The sequence below is a fragment of the Anser cygnoides genome, chromosome 12 (genome assembly GCF_040182565.1).
Source record: "Anser cygnoides isolate HZ-2024a breed goose chromosome 12, Taihu_goose_T2T_genome, whole genome shotgun sequence".
NCBI lineage: Eukaryota > Metazoa > Chordata > Aves > Anseriformes > Anatidae > Anser > Anser cygnoides.
The window spans coordinates 12,830,585-12,849,575 of NC_089884.1; the positions used below are offsets into that span (position 1 = coordinate 12,830,585).

Genomic DNA, 18,991 nt, shown 5'->3' on the forward strand with positions numbered 1-18,991 from the left:
GCACAACGCCGTGTTGTAACTGGACTAAGGGCCGTGTTTATGTAACACTTGGAAATCACTTTTACAGGGAAGGCCAGCCACAAGCTGCAGGAACTGAACTCCTCTGCATCTCCTCGCATCCAAGCAGACAGAACACGACATTTTCCAACAGTTGGGCTGCGGTTACAAACCCTGACTCAAAGCATCCCACGGCGTACCAGCGCCTCACACGAGCCCGTCCTCCTCCAGCCGCGGGGCCGCTCCCCGGGTCCCGTCCGGGAGGTGTGGGAGATGTTGGTGTGACTGCGCACGTATCAGGCTTCCTGGGAAGAGCTGACTGATCCTGGGGCTCTTCCCGGGAAGAATCCCCTGCCACAGGAGCCTCGGTAGCACGGTGACTAACAAGCAGACCCACTGCTGAGCAAGCCTCAGGCTCTCCAGAAGCCCAAGCTCTTATTTCCTAGCACGAGTTGAGCTGGAATTTGAGATCCCCACGCTGCTCTGGGCTCCCACCTAGAGATGAGCTGCGCCTGGCGAGCCTCTCCAGATGCTGACTAACAGCGCCCTGCCTCAAGCCGGGCATCGCTTCCGAGGGGAGCGCTTGCCTGTTGCGGCACTTTTCCAGGTGGTTCACGCACTTCAAGAACAGCCTGAGCCAGGAGTTGGCAAGGGAGCTCGTGAATGACCGTGCTGCTTTTGTTCTCTCGCCTCCCCCGCAGAGCCCAGTAAATCACGGCCAGGTCACAACTCCCAGAAAGCTGCCTCACGCGGGAACACAACAGCTCCTCAGAACCACATCCTTTTCTTTGCCGAGTATTCCTGTGGAGCAGCAGTACATGTCACGGTAATCTCGAGCGCTTACAGCAGTCTCCTTCCAGCCCTCAGACCAGGCACTCCGATTTGGACGCAGTTTGCTGTCAGCTGGAGCTTACTTTGGTGCACAGCTGTGCCAACACCACATCTGGACACTTCAGGTGACATTTCCTTGAGGGACCTCACATCCACAGCAGTAATAGTACGTTCCCCTGCAAATCTGCTTTGTCACAACCCAGAATGGAGCCGTTACTCAGCCTTTCAGACATCTGTCTGCCACCAGAGCCTGCCCTGCACGCATTACTCAGACGCTCGCAGCGACCTATGGCCCCGCCAGCTCATACTTCCACCCCTGTGCTCTCCAGCACCCTCCTGAAGCTGTGCTGCGGAGCCGGACACCGAGTTCAGATTTCAGGCACTTCCAGCAAGGACTGATCGTCCTCTCACACGGGCATGAAACCAACATTCACAGCTTCTGAGCTAAACCCTTATTTTCGCACAGTTACCTGCTGCAACCCCAACGTCTCACTCCAAACCAGGGCCGTCGCTGCATATATACAAAATAAAACATGGTTTGTTATCTGCCAGGCCCGAGGAGTAAAGTAACCGAGCGAGGGATTACGCAGCAGTCTGCAGATCAGCTGCATCGCCCACATCTCCCTTCAGAAGACTGCAGCTCTCACCCTCCAGCTCGTCGCTGTGTTTATAACCGCTTCAGACGCTTCTGAAACCGATTCTCTGAAACCTGACTTGAGAAATGCCGAGAGACCCTTCCTTTTCTGCAGAATTTCAGACCCTTTCTGTGGTCGCACCACACCAGTATCAGTGATGTGCCACCCCTCCAGTGCCAGGCAGCAAATTCCACGGCGCCACAGCTGGGCCCAGAAGCGACTTCTCTGGCCCCTTCCCCATCACCGTGTCACCTCTAACTCTCCACCTTGTTTCAGAGGTCCTCAGCCCGTGTTCCCAGCCCAGCCCTTCCTGGGGTTCAACTCGGCCCCCTCAGAGCTTCTATCCCAGCCCTGACAGCTCTCGTTTCCCCAGGAGCCCCTCCACCAAGCATCCCTCTCCTGACCCTCGCAGGAGATGAGGGCACCTCTCCCGGCCTGCCTGCACCGGGAAGCTTCAGCCCTCCATACCTGCGTACCTTTTTCTCCACTCTGAAAGCGTGCCGAAGCAAACCATGGCTGCGATCTCAGGAGTCCAGGACACCGCTGTGATGCCTAGTGAAGTTTAAGGGAAAAGCAACAAATCATTCGGAAGCTAGGAGGAACGGGGCAGAAGCAGCCCCACGTTGCAGGGACCGAGAGCAGAGGAGGAAGAGCAGCAGGACACCAGCGGTGACAGGCTGCAGGTGACGCGTGCTGGGAAGCCCAGGCACTGCCACCTTCTGACGAGGGGCAGGATCCAGACAAGGCATCAGGCTGCGCCCGTGCTGAGAAGCTGACCTCAGGTGCCGCCTGAAGTTTAGCTATGCGAGGCTGTGGGGTAGGTCTCCACCTGGTGAAGGAGGCCAGAACAAACAGCAGCGAGCCTCTGGTGAACCCTGCAGGAAGCCAGAGACCACAGCGTCTGTTGGCCACCGCGGCTGCGCAAGGGCCGCCGTTTATTTTTGACGTGTTTTGCTTGAGCTTGCTTCAAGAGGAGAGCCGACCGAGCAGCCCCGGCGGGCGCAGGGCAGCCTTGGGGCTGCTGCTCTTTTGTCACACTCGCAGCCAGGGCTCATGGGGCAGGAACGCTCCCGAGCCCTGCTCAGGCCCCAGAGCTCTGCCTGGTGTCAGATGCCCAGTGTGTCGGATGGGAGCTCCTGGGGCAGGGCCGCTCCTCCTGCGCAGCCATGATGCACCCCAGCGAGCCCAGGGCCAGTTTTTCACAAAAATAAGAAAAGATGCCAGGGCAGTGGCCCCATCCCGCGCTTTCAGGAGGTCCCTGCACGTGTAAAGGCTGGGCTGCTGCACCTGCAGAGCTCCGGGCTTGGCCTGAAGCAGCCTCCAAGTTCAAGGTGGTCCTGAAGCATGGCAGGGCTTAGATCCATCACGTGGCCTCTCCTTGCTCCATCAATGAGCACCGCAGCTTCTCTGCATGAGAAAGGACACGGCGCTCCTGCAGCTAAGCTGGAAGAGAAGCCCAGCCCCAGCCTCCGCGGCACAGACTCCAAGAGCACAGTGATAAAGCCCAAGAGAGAAGGGCAGCACGGCCTCTTCTGCTCCTCCCTTGGGGAAAGCAGATGCGGGGAGCACTCGGCCTGCAGCACGATAAAGCCAAGGCCTCCGCGGGAGGAAAGAAAGGTCCTTGGGACCATCACAATAAAATTCTGCACTCAGGAGCCTGTGGCACATGCACCATCAATGCGCTGGAGCCAGGAGCCCGCGCTGCTGCCCAGGCAGGCCCTTGCTTCAGTGCCCTTCCAGACTCACAGCCAGCCCGGTCTTGGCTCGTTCCACAACACCCAGCCCTGCACCAGTTTGGCACACGCTGTGCACTGACACGGATGCATTTAACAAGAAACAAGGCTCAGGCACGCGGGAGGATGCCGCTCAGGGCAAGCCTCCAGGCGGCACGGAGCCGGGCAGCCCAGGACACGCACGACCCACCTCCACGCCCCGATCTCACTGTCCAGCTGTCTGCACCCCAGAAACAAAGGCTGGTAGACCAGGCTGTGGAGGTGAGAAAGAAGAACTGCATCATCGGGAACTCCTCCTTTCCCTAAGGACCACGTTTATCAATTATTTGCGTCTCCCAGCCACCACCCGCCTCCCAATCGCACCTCTGAGGCTCAGCTGGCTCGCACCAAGCCCGAACCAAGCGCCTGCCACTTCCCAGCTGGCTGCTTCCCAGCCTCACTGCCCTCAGCCAGCAGGGGAGCATCAGCAGTGAGAGGCTAATGAACGCTGACGAGAAGGTACGGAAACTCCTGCTCCTAAAGAAAATGCTTTTGCCCACTTTCCAAGCTCCGTACACGGCCTGCAGTGCTGAATACCAACAGCAATGCCTGCCTGTAACCGATATTCCTGTCCTAGATCGAGCTCCAATTCTTCCAGCAGCGCTGCTGTCCAACTCTACCGACAGCACTGCGTTCTCCTGAGCGGACTCCAGACCTCCAGCAGGCTGCAACAGCTTCCAGGAGCTCAGCATCCTTCTGACGAGAGAAGCCCCAGCGACTCCTGAGCTTGGTTGTCCAAGGAGAGCCTGCCTGAGGACGGATGCGTGCTTACACAGCGGAAGCAGCTCCAAGCCCGTCACTGACACCTCGTGTCAGAAGCAGGAACTGGCTGCAGCAAGCCCCGAGCACATCCAGCGCGGGCACGCAGCACACGAGGACCTCCGGGTGAGGAACAGCCCGAGAACCAGGACTCCTGGGGCTGAAAGAGGGGATTAAACAGGTTGTTGCTGAGGGTCTCCAGAGAAAGCTTAAGCCAAAACAGCCGTTGTGCTCTCCTGGCAATTCTCGTCGTGTTTTCCAGCCCTTTTTAAAGCCAGCTTGGGAGCCTGCCTGATCACAGTGAGCTATATGGCTCCCTGAGACGGCAGCAAGCGGTCTCAGCAGGCAGCAGGAGTTTTAATCAGCTTACTTTGCGATCAGACAAGCAGAGACGGCAGAGGATCACGCAGAAAGGCACGATCTCCTCCTTCCGGCAGCATCAAGCTGCCAGCTCAAGTCCTAAAGCGCAAAACTCGACCTCTTTGTGCTTCCACACCAATCCGAGCACACACGAGGGAGCAGCACCTCAGACCTGGAAGCCCAACATCCTCAAGCAACATCAGTGCCAGCGAACTGCCACCCAAGGGCCCCACGCAGCCCAAGCAGGCACCCACACCCCAGGGGCAGCAGCAGAGCAGCCTCGGGTCCCTCAGGGCCTCTCCACTGCCTGCCCCAGGCCTGCGACCAGCTGCGGAGCCAGGGGCACGCTGAGAAGAGGCAGCGAAAACAGAAGGGGAAAGGCAGAGGAGAGCGCATGAACACCGTGTGCCTAACGACTATTGTGGCTACCGATAAACTAGCCGCTAGATTTAGTGCGGACAGAGAGAGGATGCACTTTAAAGTCTGGAGAGCTCAGAAAACCAGTAACGTGACAGGAAAATTGTAGCTATAGGGACAGAGAAAGAAATTGTCTGACCACAGACCTACGTAAGTGACCGCAAGCAACGTTCCTTGAAGGAAAGCCTTCTACAGAAGGGGCAGAGAAAGCCAAGTGGAGGGGGAACGAGAACAGCAGCAGCTCAGAGCAGCCTTTGAGGTCTGAACGGAGCCTGACGAGGAACACAGCTGCAGCAGCCATCAGAGAGCTGTCAGGGGCAGGACGGCAATGACACCGTGACAATCACAGACAGCCCTAACCGAGCCACTTCAAATGCAGAAGGCAGCGCAGGAAGAGCCAAGTTTACGCAACTGGGTTTAGAAGGCAAAGAGAGAGAGAGAAAAAGGAGAAACTGAAAACACAGGAACACCCCAAAGAGGAATTAGTCTGCGGGGACAAAGTTTAGGGCGTGCTGAAGCTGCTGACTAGCAAGGCAGCAGGAATACCTCCCATCACACTCCTTCAGGCCCTGCGCCCCACAGCAAGAACGATAAAGGCTGCTGCAAGCAAAGACCTGCAGAAAAGTCTGATGAAAATAAGCTTGTCCTACATAAAGATATTCCAGATATTTTTAAGGTACGCAGAGGCTGAAGCAAGTGAGAGCATTCTGTTCCCATTCCGTTAACATCTGGGTGAGCAGCTCCAGGTAACACACAACCAGAGTCCACCTGCCAAGGACCCCTCCAGATGCTGAGCCTGGATCTCAATCACTCGGCAGCGAGCAAGACGGAGCTGACACTTCAGAGAGCCACAGAGTATCCCAAGTTGGAAGGGACCCACAAGGATCATCGAGTCCAACTCCTGGCCCCACACAGGTCTACCCAACAATTCAGACCATATGACTGAGCACAGTTCAAATTCTTCTTAAACTCCGACAGGCTCAGTGCCGTGACTACGTTCCTGGGGAGCCTGTTCCAGTGCACGACCACCCTCTCAGTGAAGAACCTCTTCCTGACGTCCAGCCTGAACCTCCCCTGTCGCAGCTTGACACCATTCCCTCGGGTCCTATCGCTGGTCACTAAAGAGAACAGATCGGCGCCTGCCCCTCCACTCTCCTTTGTGAGGAAGCTGTAGGCCGTGATAAGGTCTCCCCTCAGCCCCCTCTTGTCCAGGCTGAACAGGCCCAGTGACCTCAGCTGCTCCTTGTATGTCTTCCCCTCTAGGCCCTTCACCATCTTCATAGCCCTCCTCTGGACACTCTCCAACAGTTTCACGTCCTTTTTGTACTGTGGTGCCCAGAACTGCACACAGTACTCGAGGTGACGCCGCAGCAGCGCAGAGCAGAGCGGGACAATCCCTTCCCTCGACTGACTAGCAATGCCGTGCTTGGTGCACCCCAGGATACGGTTGGCCCTCCTGGCTGCCAGGGCACACTGCTGGCTCATATTCAGCTTGCTACCAACTGCCTGGCATTTTCAGAAGTTTAAGGCAAATCCAAACGTTGCAGTCCCACTGACCGAACAACTGAAACCTCCAGACTTGCGTATTTTCACCCCATTTCACTAGGGAGCAGGTTTTGGTGCTTGTGGGTTACAGGCAGATCGCTGACCAGGCTCTTGGCACCTAGGATGGGACAACATTAAGCAGGGCGCTGGCACGGAGATCAGCGCAGCACTGACCAGTTGGGATGGGATCCACAACTGAGTGGTGCAGTTGACACAACAGAAGGAAGGGATGCCATCCAAAGGGACCTGGACAAGCTTGAGAATTTGGCCCATGTGAACCTAATGAGGTTCAACAAGTCCAAGTGCAAGGTGCTGCACCTGGGCTGGGGCAATCCCAGACTGGAGGACAGGCTGGGAGAAGAGAGAGCAGCCCTGCAGAGAAGGACTTGGGGGCTCTGGTGGACAAAAAGCTTGACACGAACCAGCAGTGTGTGCTTGCAGCCCAGAAGGCCAACTGCATCACCAGAGGGGTGGGCAGCAGGGGAGGGAGGTGAGTGTCCCCCTCTGCTCTGCCCTTGTGAGGCCCCACCTGGAGTCCTGCGTCCAGGTCTGGAGCCCCCAGCACAAGGAGGAGGTGGGGCTGTTAGAGCAGGTCCAGAGCAGGGACTCAGAGATGACCATGTTGGAGGGGGTGCAGAGGAGGGACAAAGATGATCAAGGGGCTGGAGCAGCTCTGCTACGAGGAAAGGCTGAGAGAGGTGGGGCTGTTCAGCCTGGAGAAGAGGAGGCTCAGGGGAGACCTCAGTGTGACCGTTCAGTACTTAAAGGGAGCTTATAAAGAGGATGGAGAGGGACTCTTTACTTGGGTAGGTAATGACAGGAGAAGAGGGAGTGGTTTTAAGCTAAAAGAGGGGAGACTTAGATTGGATGTCAGGAGGAAGTTCTTCGCTGTACGGGAGGTGAGGCCCTGGTTGAGGTTGCCCAGAGAGGCTGTGGCTGCCCCATCCCCGGGGGTGCTGAGGGCCAGGCTGGATGGGGCCTTGGGCAACCTGGGCTGGTGGCGGCATCCCTGCCTGGGGCAGGGGGTGGAACTGGGGGGGCTTTAGGGTCCCTCCCAACCCAAAACGTTCTGGGATTACATGGAGGGGATGGGTCGGGAGGGAAGGGGCAGCACGGACCAGGCCCTCCCCAGCCCCGCACACACCCACCTACAAAAATAAAATAAAAATAATAAAAAAATAATAATAATAATTAAAAAAAAACCAAGCACAGGAGGCGAGCCCGCCCCACCGCCGCCCCGCCGCTCACCCTCGAGGCTCTCGCACTGCACCAGGTTGACGTAGTCGCCGTGCCGCAGCACGCCCGCCTTGAAGCCGCGCACCAGCCCCTCCAGGTAGCCGTTGTCCACGTTGAAGTGCAGCTCCGGGAAGCACGACATGGCGGCGGGCGGCGGCGGCGGCGGCGCCTCCTCACGTGACCCGCCGCTCACGTGACGCGGGACGGAGCGCCCCGCCCGCTCCGCGTCCCGGCGGGCTGTGCGCGGGAGGGAGGGGCCGGGGGGGGCTGAGGGGAGGGGCTGGGGGGGGATTCGGGGGGGGGGGGCGCTTAATGGGGAGCCTTAACGGGGAGGCTGAGGGACCTGGGGGAGGCTGAGGGGGAGTCAGAGGGGGTCTTAGGGGGAGGCTGGGGGGAGTGTGAGGGGGGTCAAGGGGAGTCTTAGGGGCAGTCTGGAGGGAGTTTGAGAGGGATTCTGAGGGGAGCCTGAGGGAACCCTGGGGAAGGCTGAGAGGGAGTCAGAGGGGAGCCTGAGGGGGATTCTGAGAGGAGTCTGAGGGAGTCTTAGGGGGAGCTCGAGGGGGTCTGAGGGGAAGTCAGAGGGGAGTCTGAGGGATTTTGGGGAAGAGTTTGACAGGAGTCAGAGGGAGCCTGAAGGGACCCAGGGGGTAATTTTGAGGTAGCCTGGGGGGAGCCTGACGCACCCTGAAGGGAATCTGAGGGGATCCTCAGCCCCCCACCCCAGTACAGCCCCCCCCCATCACCCTGGAGCCTCCCCTGTTTTGTTAGGGCTTCTCACACTGCCACAGCCCCCTTCCCCAGCCATGGTCTGCGCCTGGCCCCGAGCCTGATGGCATCTGGAGGGCCGTGGGTGCCCGGGATGCACCTCATGCTGGCAGCTCTTGCCAGGGCTTGGGGGCTGCCCTGATGGGTTAAACGCTTCAGGGAGGGAGGGCACCAGGTTGGGGTGGGGGCACCCAGCTGGGAAACAGCCTGGTGGGGAGGTTCTCCAAACCCACCTGGGCTTGGTGCTGGGCACCGGCGCTGGGTGGCCCTGCTGGAGCAGGGTGGCACCGGGTGACACCAGGAGGTCCCTGCCCACCCCAGTCGCCTGGTGAAAGGCATCTTAGGCAGCAGGTCCCGGGCCACCCTCGGTCCCAGGAGCAGGACACCAGCCCAGCTCCTGGCACAGCCCCACTCTCAGCGACAGGTTTGCTATCGGCTGCTTTATTGGAGCTGCGGAGGAAGAGGCTCGTGGGGAGAGGCCCGTAGTGGCCCCGAGGGGCGAGGAGCAGGCAGCCCTGTGGCACTAGTTCTTGCCACACGGGAAATTGGTGCTGATCTTCCTGCAGTAGCAGAAAGCGTTGAAGAAGCGGCAGTAGCAGGTGGCGCAGGGGTCGCAGCAGGGGATCTGGTGGCCCAGGCAGGACTCCAGGAGGCGGACGCACCGGCGGGGAGAACGCTCTTCTCGGCCCGGAGCCTGCAGGGCTGTGGATGACGCCTGCCAGAGGGAGGAGGAGGGAGAGGGTTTGTGGTCTGCCGGCTGGTGATGAAGAACTGTTTTGGAGAGAGCCAGGAGCCCAAGGCAGCTCCATCTCAAACAAAATGAGGCTTGCCAAAACCAGAGATATCCAGAGCTCAGCCTGGCCCCAAGAGAAGAGACTCGGGGCTTTGTGCTGAACCCTTTTTTCACTTCAGTGGTTGATCCATGAACCCCTTGGGTCGGGGGCAGCAGGAACAGGTCCCGCTTGGACCGTCCAAGGGGAAGGACGGGGTCCGTGTGTTACTCCAAACAGACCTGACGGTCCTCAACAGTGGATTCCCCGCTCCCATTCCCTCTGGCTGGAAGTGTCCTCACAATCCCCGCTGATTTTTACTGAACAATTGGTCTGGCTTGAGAAATTTCAAAAGAGGATGTTTCACGCCCATTTTTCATTACGTAAATGTGTGGTGGGAAGTTTCAGTTCCCACAGTTTCTTAGGAAATTAGGCAGGGAAACCTCACCTGCCCTCAGAACTTCCCTCCCTCCAGCCAGTTCCCCTCCCAGCCCCTGCAGCAGCGTCCCTGGAAGGCCAACCCCAAAGGAACGGCTTTCCCAGCCCCGTGATGTCCAGCTTCCCAAGCTCCAAGCACATCCACGCTCCTCAGCAGACAGCGAAGGGATGCTCCCTTCCCAGACCACGTTTAGGGTTTGCTCAAAACCAGCCTGGCCGCTAGGGCATGGAGAAGCCTGGTGTGGCTCAAAGCAGCCCTGGTGCTTTTTTACTATCATTTTTTAAGGAAAACACAAGGTCACGGAGCATTACCTGCGGTTCCAGCGCACTGCTTTTCTGCAGGAGGTCACCATCAGCTTCTTGGACCTCCAGGGCCATCTGATCAAACTCCGGCCTGGGAAGAGCTCCTGCAAAATAGAGAGGGGCTGGACACTGGCACTGCAGGGCAGCTGCTGGCTGCGTGTGGGCTCCCCGCTTCTATTTTGGGGGCCTGGGTGTGCCAGCAAGGGACGGGGAGCACCGGACTCACCTGCAGGCTCCACCGCCACATCCTTGACTTTACGCAGCAGGCTGGAGTAGCGGGCTCTGTCTGCCCCGTACAGCCCGGCGCTCATCTTCTGCAGGTGGCCGTGGCTGAGGTCCGAGGTGAGGATGGCCTGGATGCCCTGCAGCAGCCCGTAGCACAGCAGCAGCACGTTCAGCATGGTCCTGGGGTGACCTGCGAGGAAGGGGCATGGCCAAGGGCAGCCCATGCCAGCTGTGACATTGGCTTGGGTGCTCTCGTGCACCCCAGCTCTGGGCCTGCCCTCTCCACGATGTTCCCCAGCTAGGTGTTCCCACCAGGAGATGGTGCTGCCACCAGGAGATGGGAAGCCCTCGGGCACAGCCAGTCCTCCTCTCCAGCCAGAAGCACTGGGACCTCCCCTGTCCCATGGCCTGGCAGGGGACAAAGCCCCCACGGGTGGCCCAGTGCCAAGCCTGGCACCCAACTTCAACAGCGAGAACAAGAGGGAAGGCTGTGAGGTCTGATGCTCTGTCCCCCGCTACCGGACTTCAGACGGGAGCGTCCAAAGTGATCTGAAGCTGGTTCTGCCTCCCGGAGATGGGACCTGAGCTGTTTGTGGAGGCTCAGGGTCTCCCTGCCCATCTTCCAGGCTGCCGCGAGGCCACACGTGCCCACCTGCCAGTGCACAGGCTGCGGCCGAAACGGGTCCCACGAAGCTCCTGCCTGGCACTTAGGCTCACAGGGCACAGAAATGCCGCTGGTTTTAAAGGCCAGAAGCTGGTCCTTACAGCCTGGGCTGCATCTGGGCATGTAACCCCAATAACCCACAGAGGCTCAGCTGGATGGCTGATGTGTGGGGGGCGTTCGCGTGCAGCCTCCTCTGCCTGGTCAAGCTGTCTGGAGACTGGGCAGCACCATCCAGTGTCCCCAGGTGGGACCAGCCCGTGGTTTCCCCCTGCCCCGGTGCAGGGCTCCCTGCCCGTGGGGGAATCCAGATTCTCCTCTCCCAGTGCGGGACAGGGCTGTGAGCTTCAGCAGCCTGAAAACCATGCGGGGAGCCAAAAAGGAGACCCGGGAGCGGTGACCCTGTCCCACGCAGGCAGCCCAGACCCGTGACACCCAGCTCCTGCTCCTTCGGCCGGGCCAAAAAGCCACTCAGGGGCTCCAGCCTGGCAGCCTGGACCCACTCACCCCTCCTCACCCCACAAAACCACCCCACGCTGTGCCACGGGAGACCCCCTCCATGTCCAGGGGATCCCCACGGCCCTGTGTGGGGTGCCCCATCGCTCCTCCCGCCCGGCCCCGCGGCCCAGACCCTTCCCTGGGGCAGAACCCCACCGACCTCCGGGCACAGAGGAGCTCTGAGCGCGCTGCTCCGCCAGGCTCGCTGGGAGCGCGGCTCTCCGCTTCGACGTCCTCCCCGCATGCTTACGGGAATTTATATCGGCTCCCTGTTAATTAAGTGCCGCGGCCGCGTGACTCCGCTAACCACCGGGTAGGTGGGCTGCTCTGGAAACGGGGCTTCGGCTGGCCGGCGAGGCGGGCGGCGGGGCGGTGCGTGGGAGGGAGGGCTCCTGCGTGGGGCTGCGGCGAGGAGCTCGGCCCCACCTGCCCCAAAATCCAGGTGAGGCCACCCAGCGGTGCGAGGTCCTGGCTGCCCCATGCCGGAGGAGCCGTGGGGTCCCATGTCCCATGGGGGCCCGTGCCAGAGGAGCCTCTGGCTGCGCCCAGCCTTGCTCCATCATCCCTCCGTGTGCTTTGGAGAAACCTGCTCCCAGGCAGAGGAACATCAGCGCTGCTCTCCCCAGACACACAAAGCTGTCTGCTGCTTTTTGAGGGTAAAATTGCCCGCCCCTAGCTCCTGGCCTGAGTCCAGCCACAGCTCAGAGCCCATTTGCAGCCTCCACTCCCAACCACTACCCGTCCGCAGGGCCTCGGGGCCCCCATCTGTGCTAACTGCGCCTCTCCTTCCTTGATCCCTTCCAGAACCTGCAGCGTCTCCGAGCTCCCGCAGGAGCTCCCTGCGCACCCAGGGCTGGTCTCCGCCACGGCGAGGACAACCAGCAGCACCAGCCCCCGGCCCCGACGGCGGCTTCCACGGCCGCATGGCGGATGCGGCTCCTCGAGCTTCTCGGTGCCGGGACCTTCGGGCGCCGCACCCAAACCCAGGGGAAGCTGCGGCGAAGCCTGGTGTGGGCTGGGCGGCAGCAGCTCAGCACCCGCACAGCCTCTCACCGGCCCTCCAGCCCCGCACCCAGCCGCGATGCCCCCATCCTACCCGCACCGTGGGGTCCCCTACAGACGGGGTGCAGGCCCACCCTGCGCCCGCTCCCGGCAGGTGCCCGTGCCCCGTCCAGCACCACGGGGCAGCTCCATGCCCCCAGCCCCTACACCCCGGGGGGGTGGTTCTGGGTGCCAGGGGAGGGGGCAGCGCTGCCACCGTCGCGAAGCGGTGACGCCAGCCCCGAGCGGGCTCAGCCTGGCTCATTAGGGTCTGGCTGATTAAGGCCCGGCTCATTAGGGCCTGGCTCATTAGGGCCCCTCCGGCGGCCGCGCTCGGAGGGCTTCTGGGAAGGCATTAGCGGAGCGCGCTGAGCGCTCCTTAACCGGCGGGAGCTTTTTTTAGCCCCCCGGCCCCCTAACGAGCTAAACGAGCCGCCCGCCGCTTCCAGGAACGGCCCCGGGCTCCGCGCCCGCCCCCCTCCCGCCGCCCCGGCGCCTCGCTCAAACCCCCGGGGCCGCCCCCCCCCGCGCTGGGTGCGCTGAGCTGCGCCCGGCCTCGGCGCGGCGCCGGGGCCCTTTAAGGCGCGCCCCCGAGCCGCGTGACGTCAGCGGGGCGGGCGCGCCGGGACGCAGCAGCCCCGCGGCCCCGAGCTCCGGCGGGCGGTGAGAGCCGGGGGGGGGGGGCTGGGAGCGGGGTTTGGGGTGCGCGGGGGTCTCAGAGTGGGGCTTCGGGGTGTGCAGGGGGCTGGGAGTGGGGTGTTAGGGTGCGTGGGAGTCTGGGAGTGAGGTTTTGGGGTGCACAGGGGGCTGGGAGGGTTTTTTTGGGGTGCACAGGGGGCTGGGAGTGGGGTGTTAGGGCGCACAGGGGGCTGGGAGTGAGGTTTTGGGGTGCACGGGGGTCTCAGAGTGGGGTTTTAGGGTGCACAGGGGTCTGGGAGTGAGTTTTCGGGGTGTTGGGGCTCTGGGAGTGAGGTTTCGGGGTGCGCAGGGAGCTGGGAGCGGGGTGCTGGGGTGCACTGGGGTCTCAGAGTTTGGTTTTGGGGTGCACAAGGGGCTGGGCGTAGGGTGTTGGGGTGTACCGGGGTCTGGCAGTGGGGTTTTGGGGTGTGCAGGGGTCAAGGAGTGGGGTGCCGGGTGCTGGGAGTGGGGTTTTGGGGTGCACAAGGGTCTGGGAGTGGGGTGTTAAGGTGCACAGGAATCTGGGAATGAGGTTTTGGGGTATTGGGGGTCTGGGAGTGAGGTTTCAGGGTGCTCAGGGAGCTGGGAGCGGGGCACTGGGGTGTGCAGGGGTCTCAGAGTGGGGTTTTGGGGTGTGCAGGGGGCAGGGAGTGGGGTTTTGGGGTGTGCAGGGGGCTGAGAGTGGGGTGTTGGGGTGCACAAGGGTCTGAGAGTAGGGTTTTGGGGTGCACAAGGGTCTGGGTGTGGGGTGTTGGGGTGTCCAGGGGGCTGGGGGAGTGTTGGGGGCCCAGGAGTGGGGTTTTGGGGTGCACATGGGGCTGGGGGGATGGAGGTTGTGGGGTGTTGGGGTGCTGAGGGCTGGAAGTAGGGTTTTGGGGTGTGCAGAGGACTGGGGGTTGGGGTGCCCAGGGTCTTGGGGTTCTGGGGGGGCTGGAGGTGGGGGTGCTGGGGACCAGGGGGATATTGGGGTGCTCAGGTTAGTGGGGTGCTGGGGACCAGGGGGTTGAGGTGCTGGGAGGCTGGAGGTTGGGATATTGGGGTGCTAAAGAACTGGGAGGTTGGGGAATGTGAATTGGTATTGGGGTGACTGGAGGCTGGGGTACTGGGGTGCCCAAGGGGATGGGGACTGGGGGGATACTGGTGTGCCCAGGGTTGGGTGCTGGGGACTGGAAGTGGTGTTACTGGGATGCCCAGGGGACCGGGGTGCTGAGGATTGGGGGATGTTGGGGTGCCTGGGGTCGGGGGGTGCTGAGATCCTGGAATTTGGGGTGTCAGGGTGCTGGGGATGTGGAGGTTGGGGTGCCAGAGGTGCTGGGGACCTGGAGGTAGGGGGGGTTATCGGGGTGCTGGGAGGCTGGAGGTGCTGGGGACCAGGGAGATACCGGGGCGCCCGGGGTGCTGTGGGCCACGATACCGGGGTGCAGCGCCGTCAGCGCTGGGGACCCCGGAGGCGGGGGGTGTCCGCTCAGCACCCCCCTGCCCCGCAGCGCCCCATGCCCGTCCCCGCCTGACGCCGCCATGGCCGAGGGCAAGATCGCGGGGCTGTACGACCTGGAGCGCACGCTGGGCAAGGGGCACTTCGCGGTGGTGAAGCTGGCGCGGCACGTCTTCACCGGGCAGCGCGTGGCCGTCAAGGTGATCGACAAGAGCAAGCTGGCGGGCGAGGCGGCCGGGCAGCTGCTGCAGGAGGTGCGCTGCATGAAGCTGGTGCAGCACCCCAACGTGGTGCGCCTCTACGAGGTCATCGACACCCACTCCAAGCTCTACCTCATCCTGGAGCTGGGCGACGGCGGCGACATGTTCGACCACATCATGCGGCACGAGGGCGGCCTGGCCGAGGGCCGCGCCAAGCACTACTTCGCGCAGATCGTCCACGCCATCTCCTACTGCCACAAGCTGCACGTGGTGCACCGTGACCTCAAGCCCGAGAACGTCGTCTTCTTCCAGGAGCAGGGGGTGGTCAAGCTCACGGACTTTGGCTTCAGCAACCGCTTCCAGCCCGGCAAGATGCTCACCACCAGCTGCGGCTCGCTGGCGTACTCGGCGCCGGAGATCCTGCTCGGGGACGAGTACGACGCGCCGGCCGTCGGTAAGGGCGCAGCGCGCGGGTGACACCCGCCCCGAGCTCGTGCCTCCCTTGTGTGTGCGTATCGCCCCGCCAGGATGTGGTGTGTGGGTGTGCACGGGCTTGCTCTGCTTGCGCTCCCCTTTCCTGTGGAGTTTTGGGCATCCTCAGGGCCCCGGGGGATAAATCCTGCACTGGGACGTTCGGCCACAGCGAGGGGTGGTGACGGGAGGCAGAGCGAGGCTGAGCCCGGCGCAGCTCCGAGCCGGAGGTGATTCGGTGCCGGAAGGAAACCTGCTCGGGATGCCGCTGCCTGCAGCTCGGAAAGTTTCCTCCGCTCGGCCCCCGCCCTGGTGGAGCTTCCTGCCGGGGTTCGGGGCCCGTCCCGGGGCGCAGGGAGGCCCCGCGGGGACAGCGGGGATGTGGGAGGAGAGGCAGGGCTGGGAGCTGCGCCAGCTCCGCTGGAATTTGGGGCAGGAGGATTGAGCAAAACAAAACGCTGGAGCTCTTAAAGGCAACGGCCCGGTTTCAGCACGGAGGGAGAAGGATCCTGAAGTGGGAGCTGGCAGGGCTCGGAGGGGAGGTAGAAACACGAATGCCTAGCTCTGCAGAAGCAAATCAAGCGAGAAAGCCAGCGCAGATGAGAAATTTAAAAATGCAGGCACTTAAGGAGCTGAAGGTATTAGCAGAGAGCCCCGGGCCTGTGCTCAGCATCCTAAAAATAAACGATTCTGCAATAGCAAGAAAATCAGTCTCCGAGCCGCCACGGGGGGCGGGAGCGCTGCACGGGCGCGTTTCTGCAGTGGGTCTGTGTGGCAGTCACAAGGAGGCACGTGAAGATGACTGCTGCGGCTGGCGGCGGGGCTGGCCCCGTCCCTGTCCCCAGAGGAGGGCAGCGAGCCCGTTTGGGCCGGTGCCCGCGCAGCTGGGAGAGCTCAGAGCCGCCGCAGCCTGTAAGGCAGCGGGGAGCTCTGGTGGCGGTGCCACCCCGCTTCAGGGACCCCCTCCAGGGAGGCTGGCGCAGCAGATGCGGGCTGCGGGTGCGTGCTGGAGCCCTGACCCTAGGGGACCCGGATGGATCATGGGCACCCAGCGCTGCTCCTCCTGGTGCCTGTGCACGGCTGTCCCCGTCCCCGCTGTCCACCTGGGCAGGTGGCCCACTGGTGGCTCTGAGCGACAGGGACGAGGCCATGGTGCTGTGATGTGCCCTCGTGAGGGTGCTGTCCTGCGTGGGAGCCCTGATCCCAGCCGTGGCTGGATCCTGCCACTGCCCGCCAGAACCTTCCTGCTGGGTGTGCTTGGACCAAGACCCCAGGCGGTGGTCTTGGGGCTGTGCGGAGCTGTTGGGGTCATGCAGCCCCTGGTCCCACCTGTCCCCGGTGTCTTTGTGGTGTCCCCTCCAGCACATCCTGGTGCTGGGATCCATCTGGGACCTGTGTAGTCCATGGCTGAGCTGAGCCAAGTGCAGGTGATGAGAAACAATGACCAGGAGGTGACAGAGCAGGTGGCCTTCACGCACTGACCACCGTCTCTTTTGTGAAGTCCCTGGGGACCTGCTCAGATGTGGGACGGGCGAGGTCCTTCCCCACATTGGTGGCGCCTGCCGTGGGGCAGGACCCGGAGCAGTCCCCCCGAGGGGCGCCGTTCCTGCCTGCGCCCTGCTGGAACCTGCTGGGGGGTACCTGGGCTCTCCTTGAGGGTCCTCAGTGAGGCTGGGGACACCGGCCTGGCCGTGGTGGTCACACTGGCTGGGGTTGCTGAACCTCATCCTCATCTTCCTCTTGCAGACATCTGGAGCCTGGGCGTCATCCTCTACATGCTGGTGTGTGGGCAGCCGCCCTTCCAGGAGGCCAACGACAGCGAGACGCTCACCATGATCATGGACTGCCGCTACACCGTGCCCCCGCACGTGTCGGCGCAGTGCTCCGAGTAGGCATCTCTCCCCACTGGCCCCGTGTAACCCCGGGGTGGGTGCCCCCGTCCCTGTGGGTGCCCCGTCCCCATGGGTGTCCCTGTGGGAGCCTTGTCCCCACCCCCGTGGGTGTCCCAGGTTCGGGTTGGGGATGGGGGAAAGCTCCCGGCTGTGCTCTGATGGAGGTTCCCGGTGTCGCTCCCTTCCCCGGGCAGTCTCATCTCCAGGATGCTGCAGCGGGACCCCCGGCAGCGAGCCTCCCTGGAGCAGATCGAGGGCCACGTGTGGCTGCAGGGGGTGGACCCGTCCCCCGCCAGCCGCTCCCTGCTGCCCCTCACCTCGCACAAGCGCGTGTCCCGGGAGGAGCACGAGATCATCATCCAGGCCATGACGTGCGGGCACATCGCCGATCGGGACACCATCCAGGAGTGAGTGTCGGGCGCGTCTGTGGCCGGGAGAGCGCGCTGGGGAAAGAGGTTGGAGACCCCGAGGGTCGCTCCTGGGAGCGCGTCCCTCGGGCGCTGACGCTCGCCCCTCCCCGTGTCGCGCAGGGCGCTGGAGGCCGACCGCTACAACCACATCACGGCCACCTACTTCTTGCTGGCGGAGAGGATGCTGCGGGAGAAGCAGGAGGAGCAGGGCCGCCGCCGGAGCCTCCTCTACGACCTGGCCAAGCAGGTGCAGAGCAGGTGAGCCCTCGCCGCCCCCCGCCACCCCCAGCCCCATGCACAGTGTCAGGCTGGGCGCTGACTCCTCCGCTCCTCCCCGCTCTCAGGACTGACCTCTCGGACATGTTCAGCCCCGTGGATGGCACCGGTGGCCTTCAGCCCGGCAGCCCCCAGCCCCCCTCGCTGTCTGCCTGTGGGGACGGCAGTGACAGCAGCCGCGGCGTCCGCCAGCCCCCCCGGGTGCTGCTGAAGGCCCCCGCCATCGACACCACCATCACCAAGAGCGCCCCGGCCCTGCAGCAGATCTGCGAGGAGGAGGAGGAAGAGGAGGAGGAGGAGGGCAGGCCCGCCATGTTGGAGAGGAAGAGCAGCTCGCTGAACCAGGAGCAGATGCGAGATTTCCTCCGCGCCGGGGCCCGCCGGCTGTCGTGCCGCGGGGAGGTGCCGGGCCGGGGGGCCGAGCCGGGGGGCTGGGGCGGGCGCCCGGGTGCCATCGGAGGCGGGCACGGAGCCCCAGGGCCCCTGGAGATGCGGGGGGACAGCACCGGGCCCCCCAAGGAGAGGGAGGGCATGGGGCGCCCCCAGGAAAGGGGGCCTGTCCTGCCACCATCCCCAGACCCCACGGACAAATGCCAGGGGCCGGGCAGCCCCCGCGGCCGTGCCGGGCGGCCGGTGGAGACCTCGGGCCCAGGGGGCACCGAGGCGGGCGCGGAGAATGTGATAAAGCTGGACCCGGGTAAGGGCAAGAGCGGCAGCCTGAGGGACCGGATCCTGCAGTTCCCGCTGTGCGAGAAAGCCCTGGCCTTCAAGATCCGTCCCAGCTCCAAGGAGAGCCTCCTGTCCCTGGGGCAGTTCAACTGCTGCCATGTCATTTAGCCCCGGGCGTGGGCCGTGTCCCCCTGCAGCCCCCGGTGCTGGCGGGTGCAGGGCTGCTGCACTGCTTCCACCCCGCTCACCCCCATCGCCCCCAGCGGCCTCCTCCCTGCCGTGGGGCCGGCTGGGCACGGGGGGGGCTGGGCTGGGGTCCCTGCCCTCCCCGCTGCCCCCAGCACCCCTACCCCGGGCTCAGGGACAGGTGAACAATGACATTTTTTTAACTACTAGAAATAATTTTTTTAAATAGTCTATTTTAATGTAATTAAATAAAGATTGCTATATCACCCCCCCCCAGCCCCAGCACTCCTGGGACTGTGGCCCCAGGGCCAGGCTGTCCTGCCTGCACCCCCAGCCTGTCCCCCCCCCCCCAGATGCGCTTCCTATTTATTACCTCTTTGTTTTCTTGCTGGCAAGAAATGAATGACAAGTGAGGCGGGCGCTCGGCCCGCTGTGCGCTGAAGGGATCGGAGCCGCTGGGAAGCAAAGTTCATCGGTCCAATAAACCACGCTGCGGGTTTGGAGTGGTTGCCTCTTCTCTC

At 62.8% G+C, this 18,991-nt stretch overlaps 3 protein-coding genes across 4 annotated transcripts in view; 1 reads left to right on the top strand and 2 right to left on the bottom strand.

The window, feature by feature from the left end:
- ATP6V0D1 (ATPase H+ transporting V0 subunit d1) overlaps window positions 1-7,752 on the bottom strand; it is a 36,754-nt gene extending 29,002 nt beyond the window's left edge. Inside the window, exon 1 of the mRNA XM_067004156.1 lies at window positions 7,565-7,752. Coding sequence (XP_066860257.1) covers window positions 7,565-7,694 — 130 coding nt within the window. The 5' untranslated portion in view covers window positions 7,695-7,752. The remainder of the gene's footprint in view (window positions 1-7,564) is intronic.
- A 990-nt stretch (window positions 7,753-8,742) lies between these two features.
- AGRP (agouti related neuropeptide) lies at window positions 8,743-12,692 on the bottom strand. 2 transcript variants are annotated; one of them, XM_048078752.2, is made up of 4 exons: window positions 11,373-12,689; window positions 10,055-10,243; window positions 9,838-9,932; window positions 8,743-9,032 (listed from the first exon to the last, which is right to left on the bottom strand). In XM_048078752.2, exons 2-4 carry the CDS (start codon window positions 10,227-10,229, stop codon window positions 8,841-8,843), a joined length of 462 nt encoding a protein of 153 aa, XP_047934709.2. In that variant the 5' UTR covers window positions 10,230-10,243; window positions 11,373-12,689; the 3' UTR covers window positions 8,743-8,840. The 2 variants fall into 2 exon arrangements, with proteins under 2 accessions (XP_047934709.2, XP_047934708.2); XM_048078751.2 differs by having other exon boundaries at window positions 10,055-12,692.
- A 104-nt stretch (window positions 12,693-12,796) lies between these two features.
- LOC106033127 (SNF-related serine/threonine-protein kinase-like) lies at window positions 12,797-18,973 on the top strand. Its single transcript, XM_067004748.1, has 6 exons — window positions 12,797-12,916; window positions 14,419-15,020; window positions 16,784-16,925; window positions 17,124-17,336; window positions 17,460-17,597; window positions 17,684-18,973. The coding sequence occupies exons 2-6, from the start codon at window positions 14,450-14,452 to the stop codon at window positions 18,450-18,452; spliced, it is 1,833 nt and encodes a 610-aa protein (XP_066860849.1). The 5' UTR covers window positions 12,797-12,916; window positions 14,419-14,449; the 3' UTR covers window positions 18,453-18,973.
- The last annotated feature ends 18 nt before the right edge of the window (window positions 18,974-18,991 follow it).

Excerpts from the sequence above, each read along its gene's own strand:
- AGRP (XM_048078751.2), bottom strand. The coding sequence starts at position 10,277 with ATGGGCTGCCCTTGGCCATGCCCCTTCCTCGCAGGTCACCCCAGGACC. Across the intron at positions 9,933-10,054 it reads TGTGGCGGTGGAGCCTGCAG|GAGCTCTTCCCAGGCCGGAG; the intron begins GTGAGTCCGGTG and ends TCTATTTTGCAG. Across the intron at positions 9,033-9,837 it reads GCAGTGCGCTGGAACCGCAG|GCGTCATCCACAGCCCTGCA; the intron begins GTAATGCTCCGT and ends TCCCTCTGGCAG.
- LOC106033127 (XM_067004748.1), top strand. The coding sequence starts at position 14,450 with ATGGCCGAGGGCAAGATCGCGGGGCTGTACGACCTGGAGCGCACGCTG. Across the intron at positions 15,021-16,783 it reads GTACGACGCGCCGGCCGTCG|ACATCTGGAGCCTGGGCGTC; the intron begins GTAAGGGCGCAG and ends TTCCTCTTGCAG. Across the intron at positions 17,337-17,459 it reads GATCGGGACACCATCCAGGA|GGCGCTGGAGGCCGACCGCT; the intron begins GTGAGTGTCGGG and ends CGTGTCGCGCAG.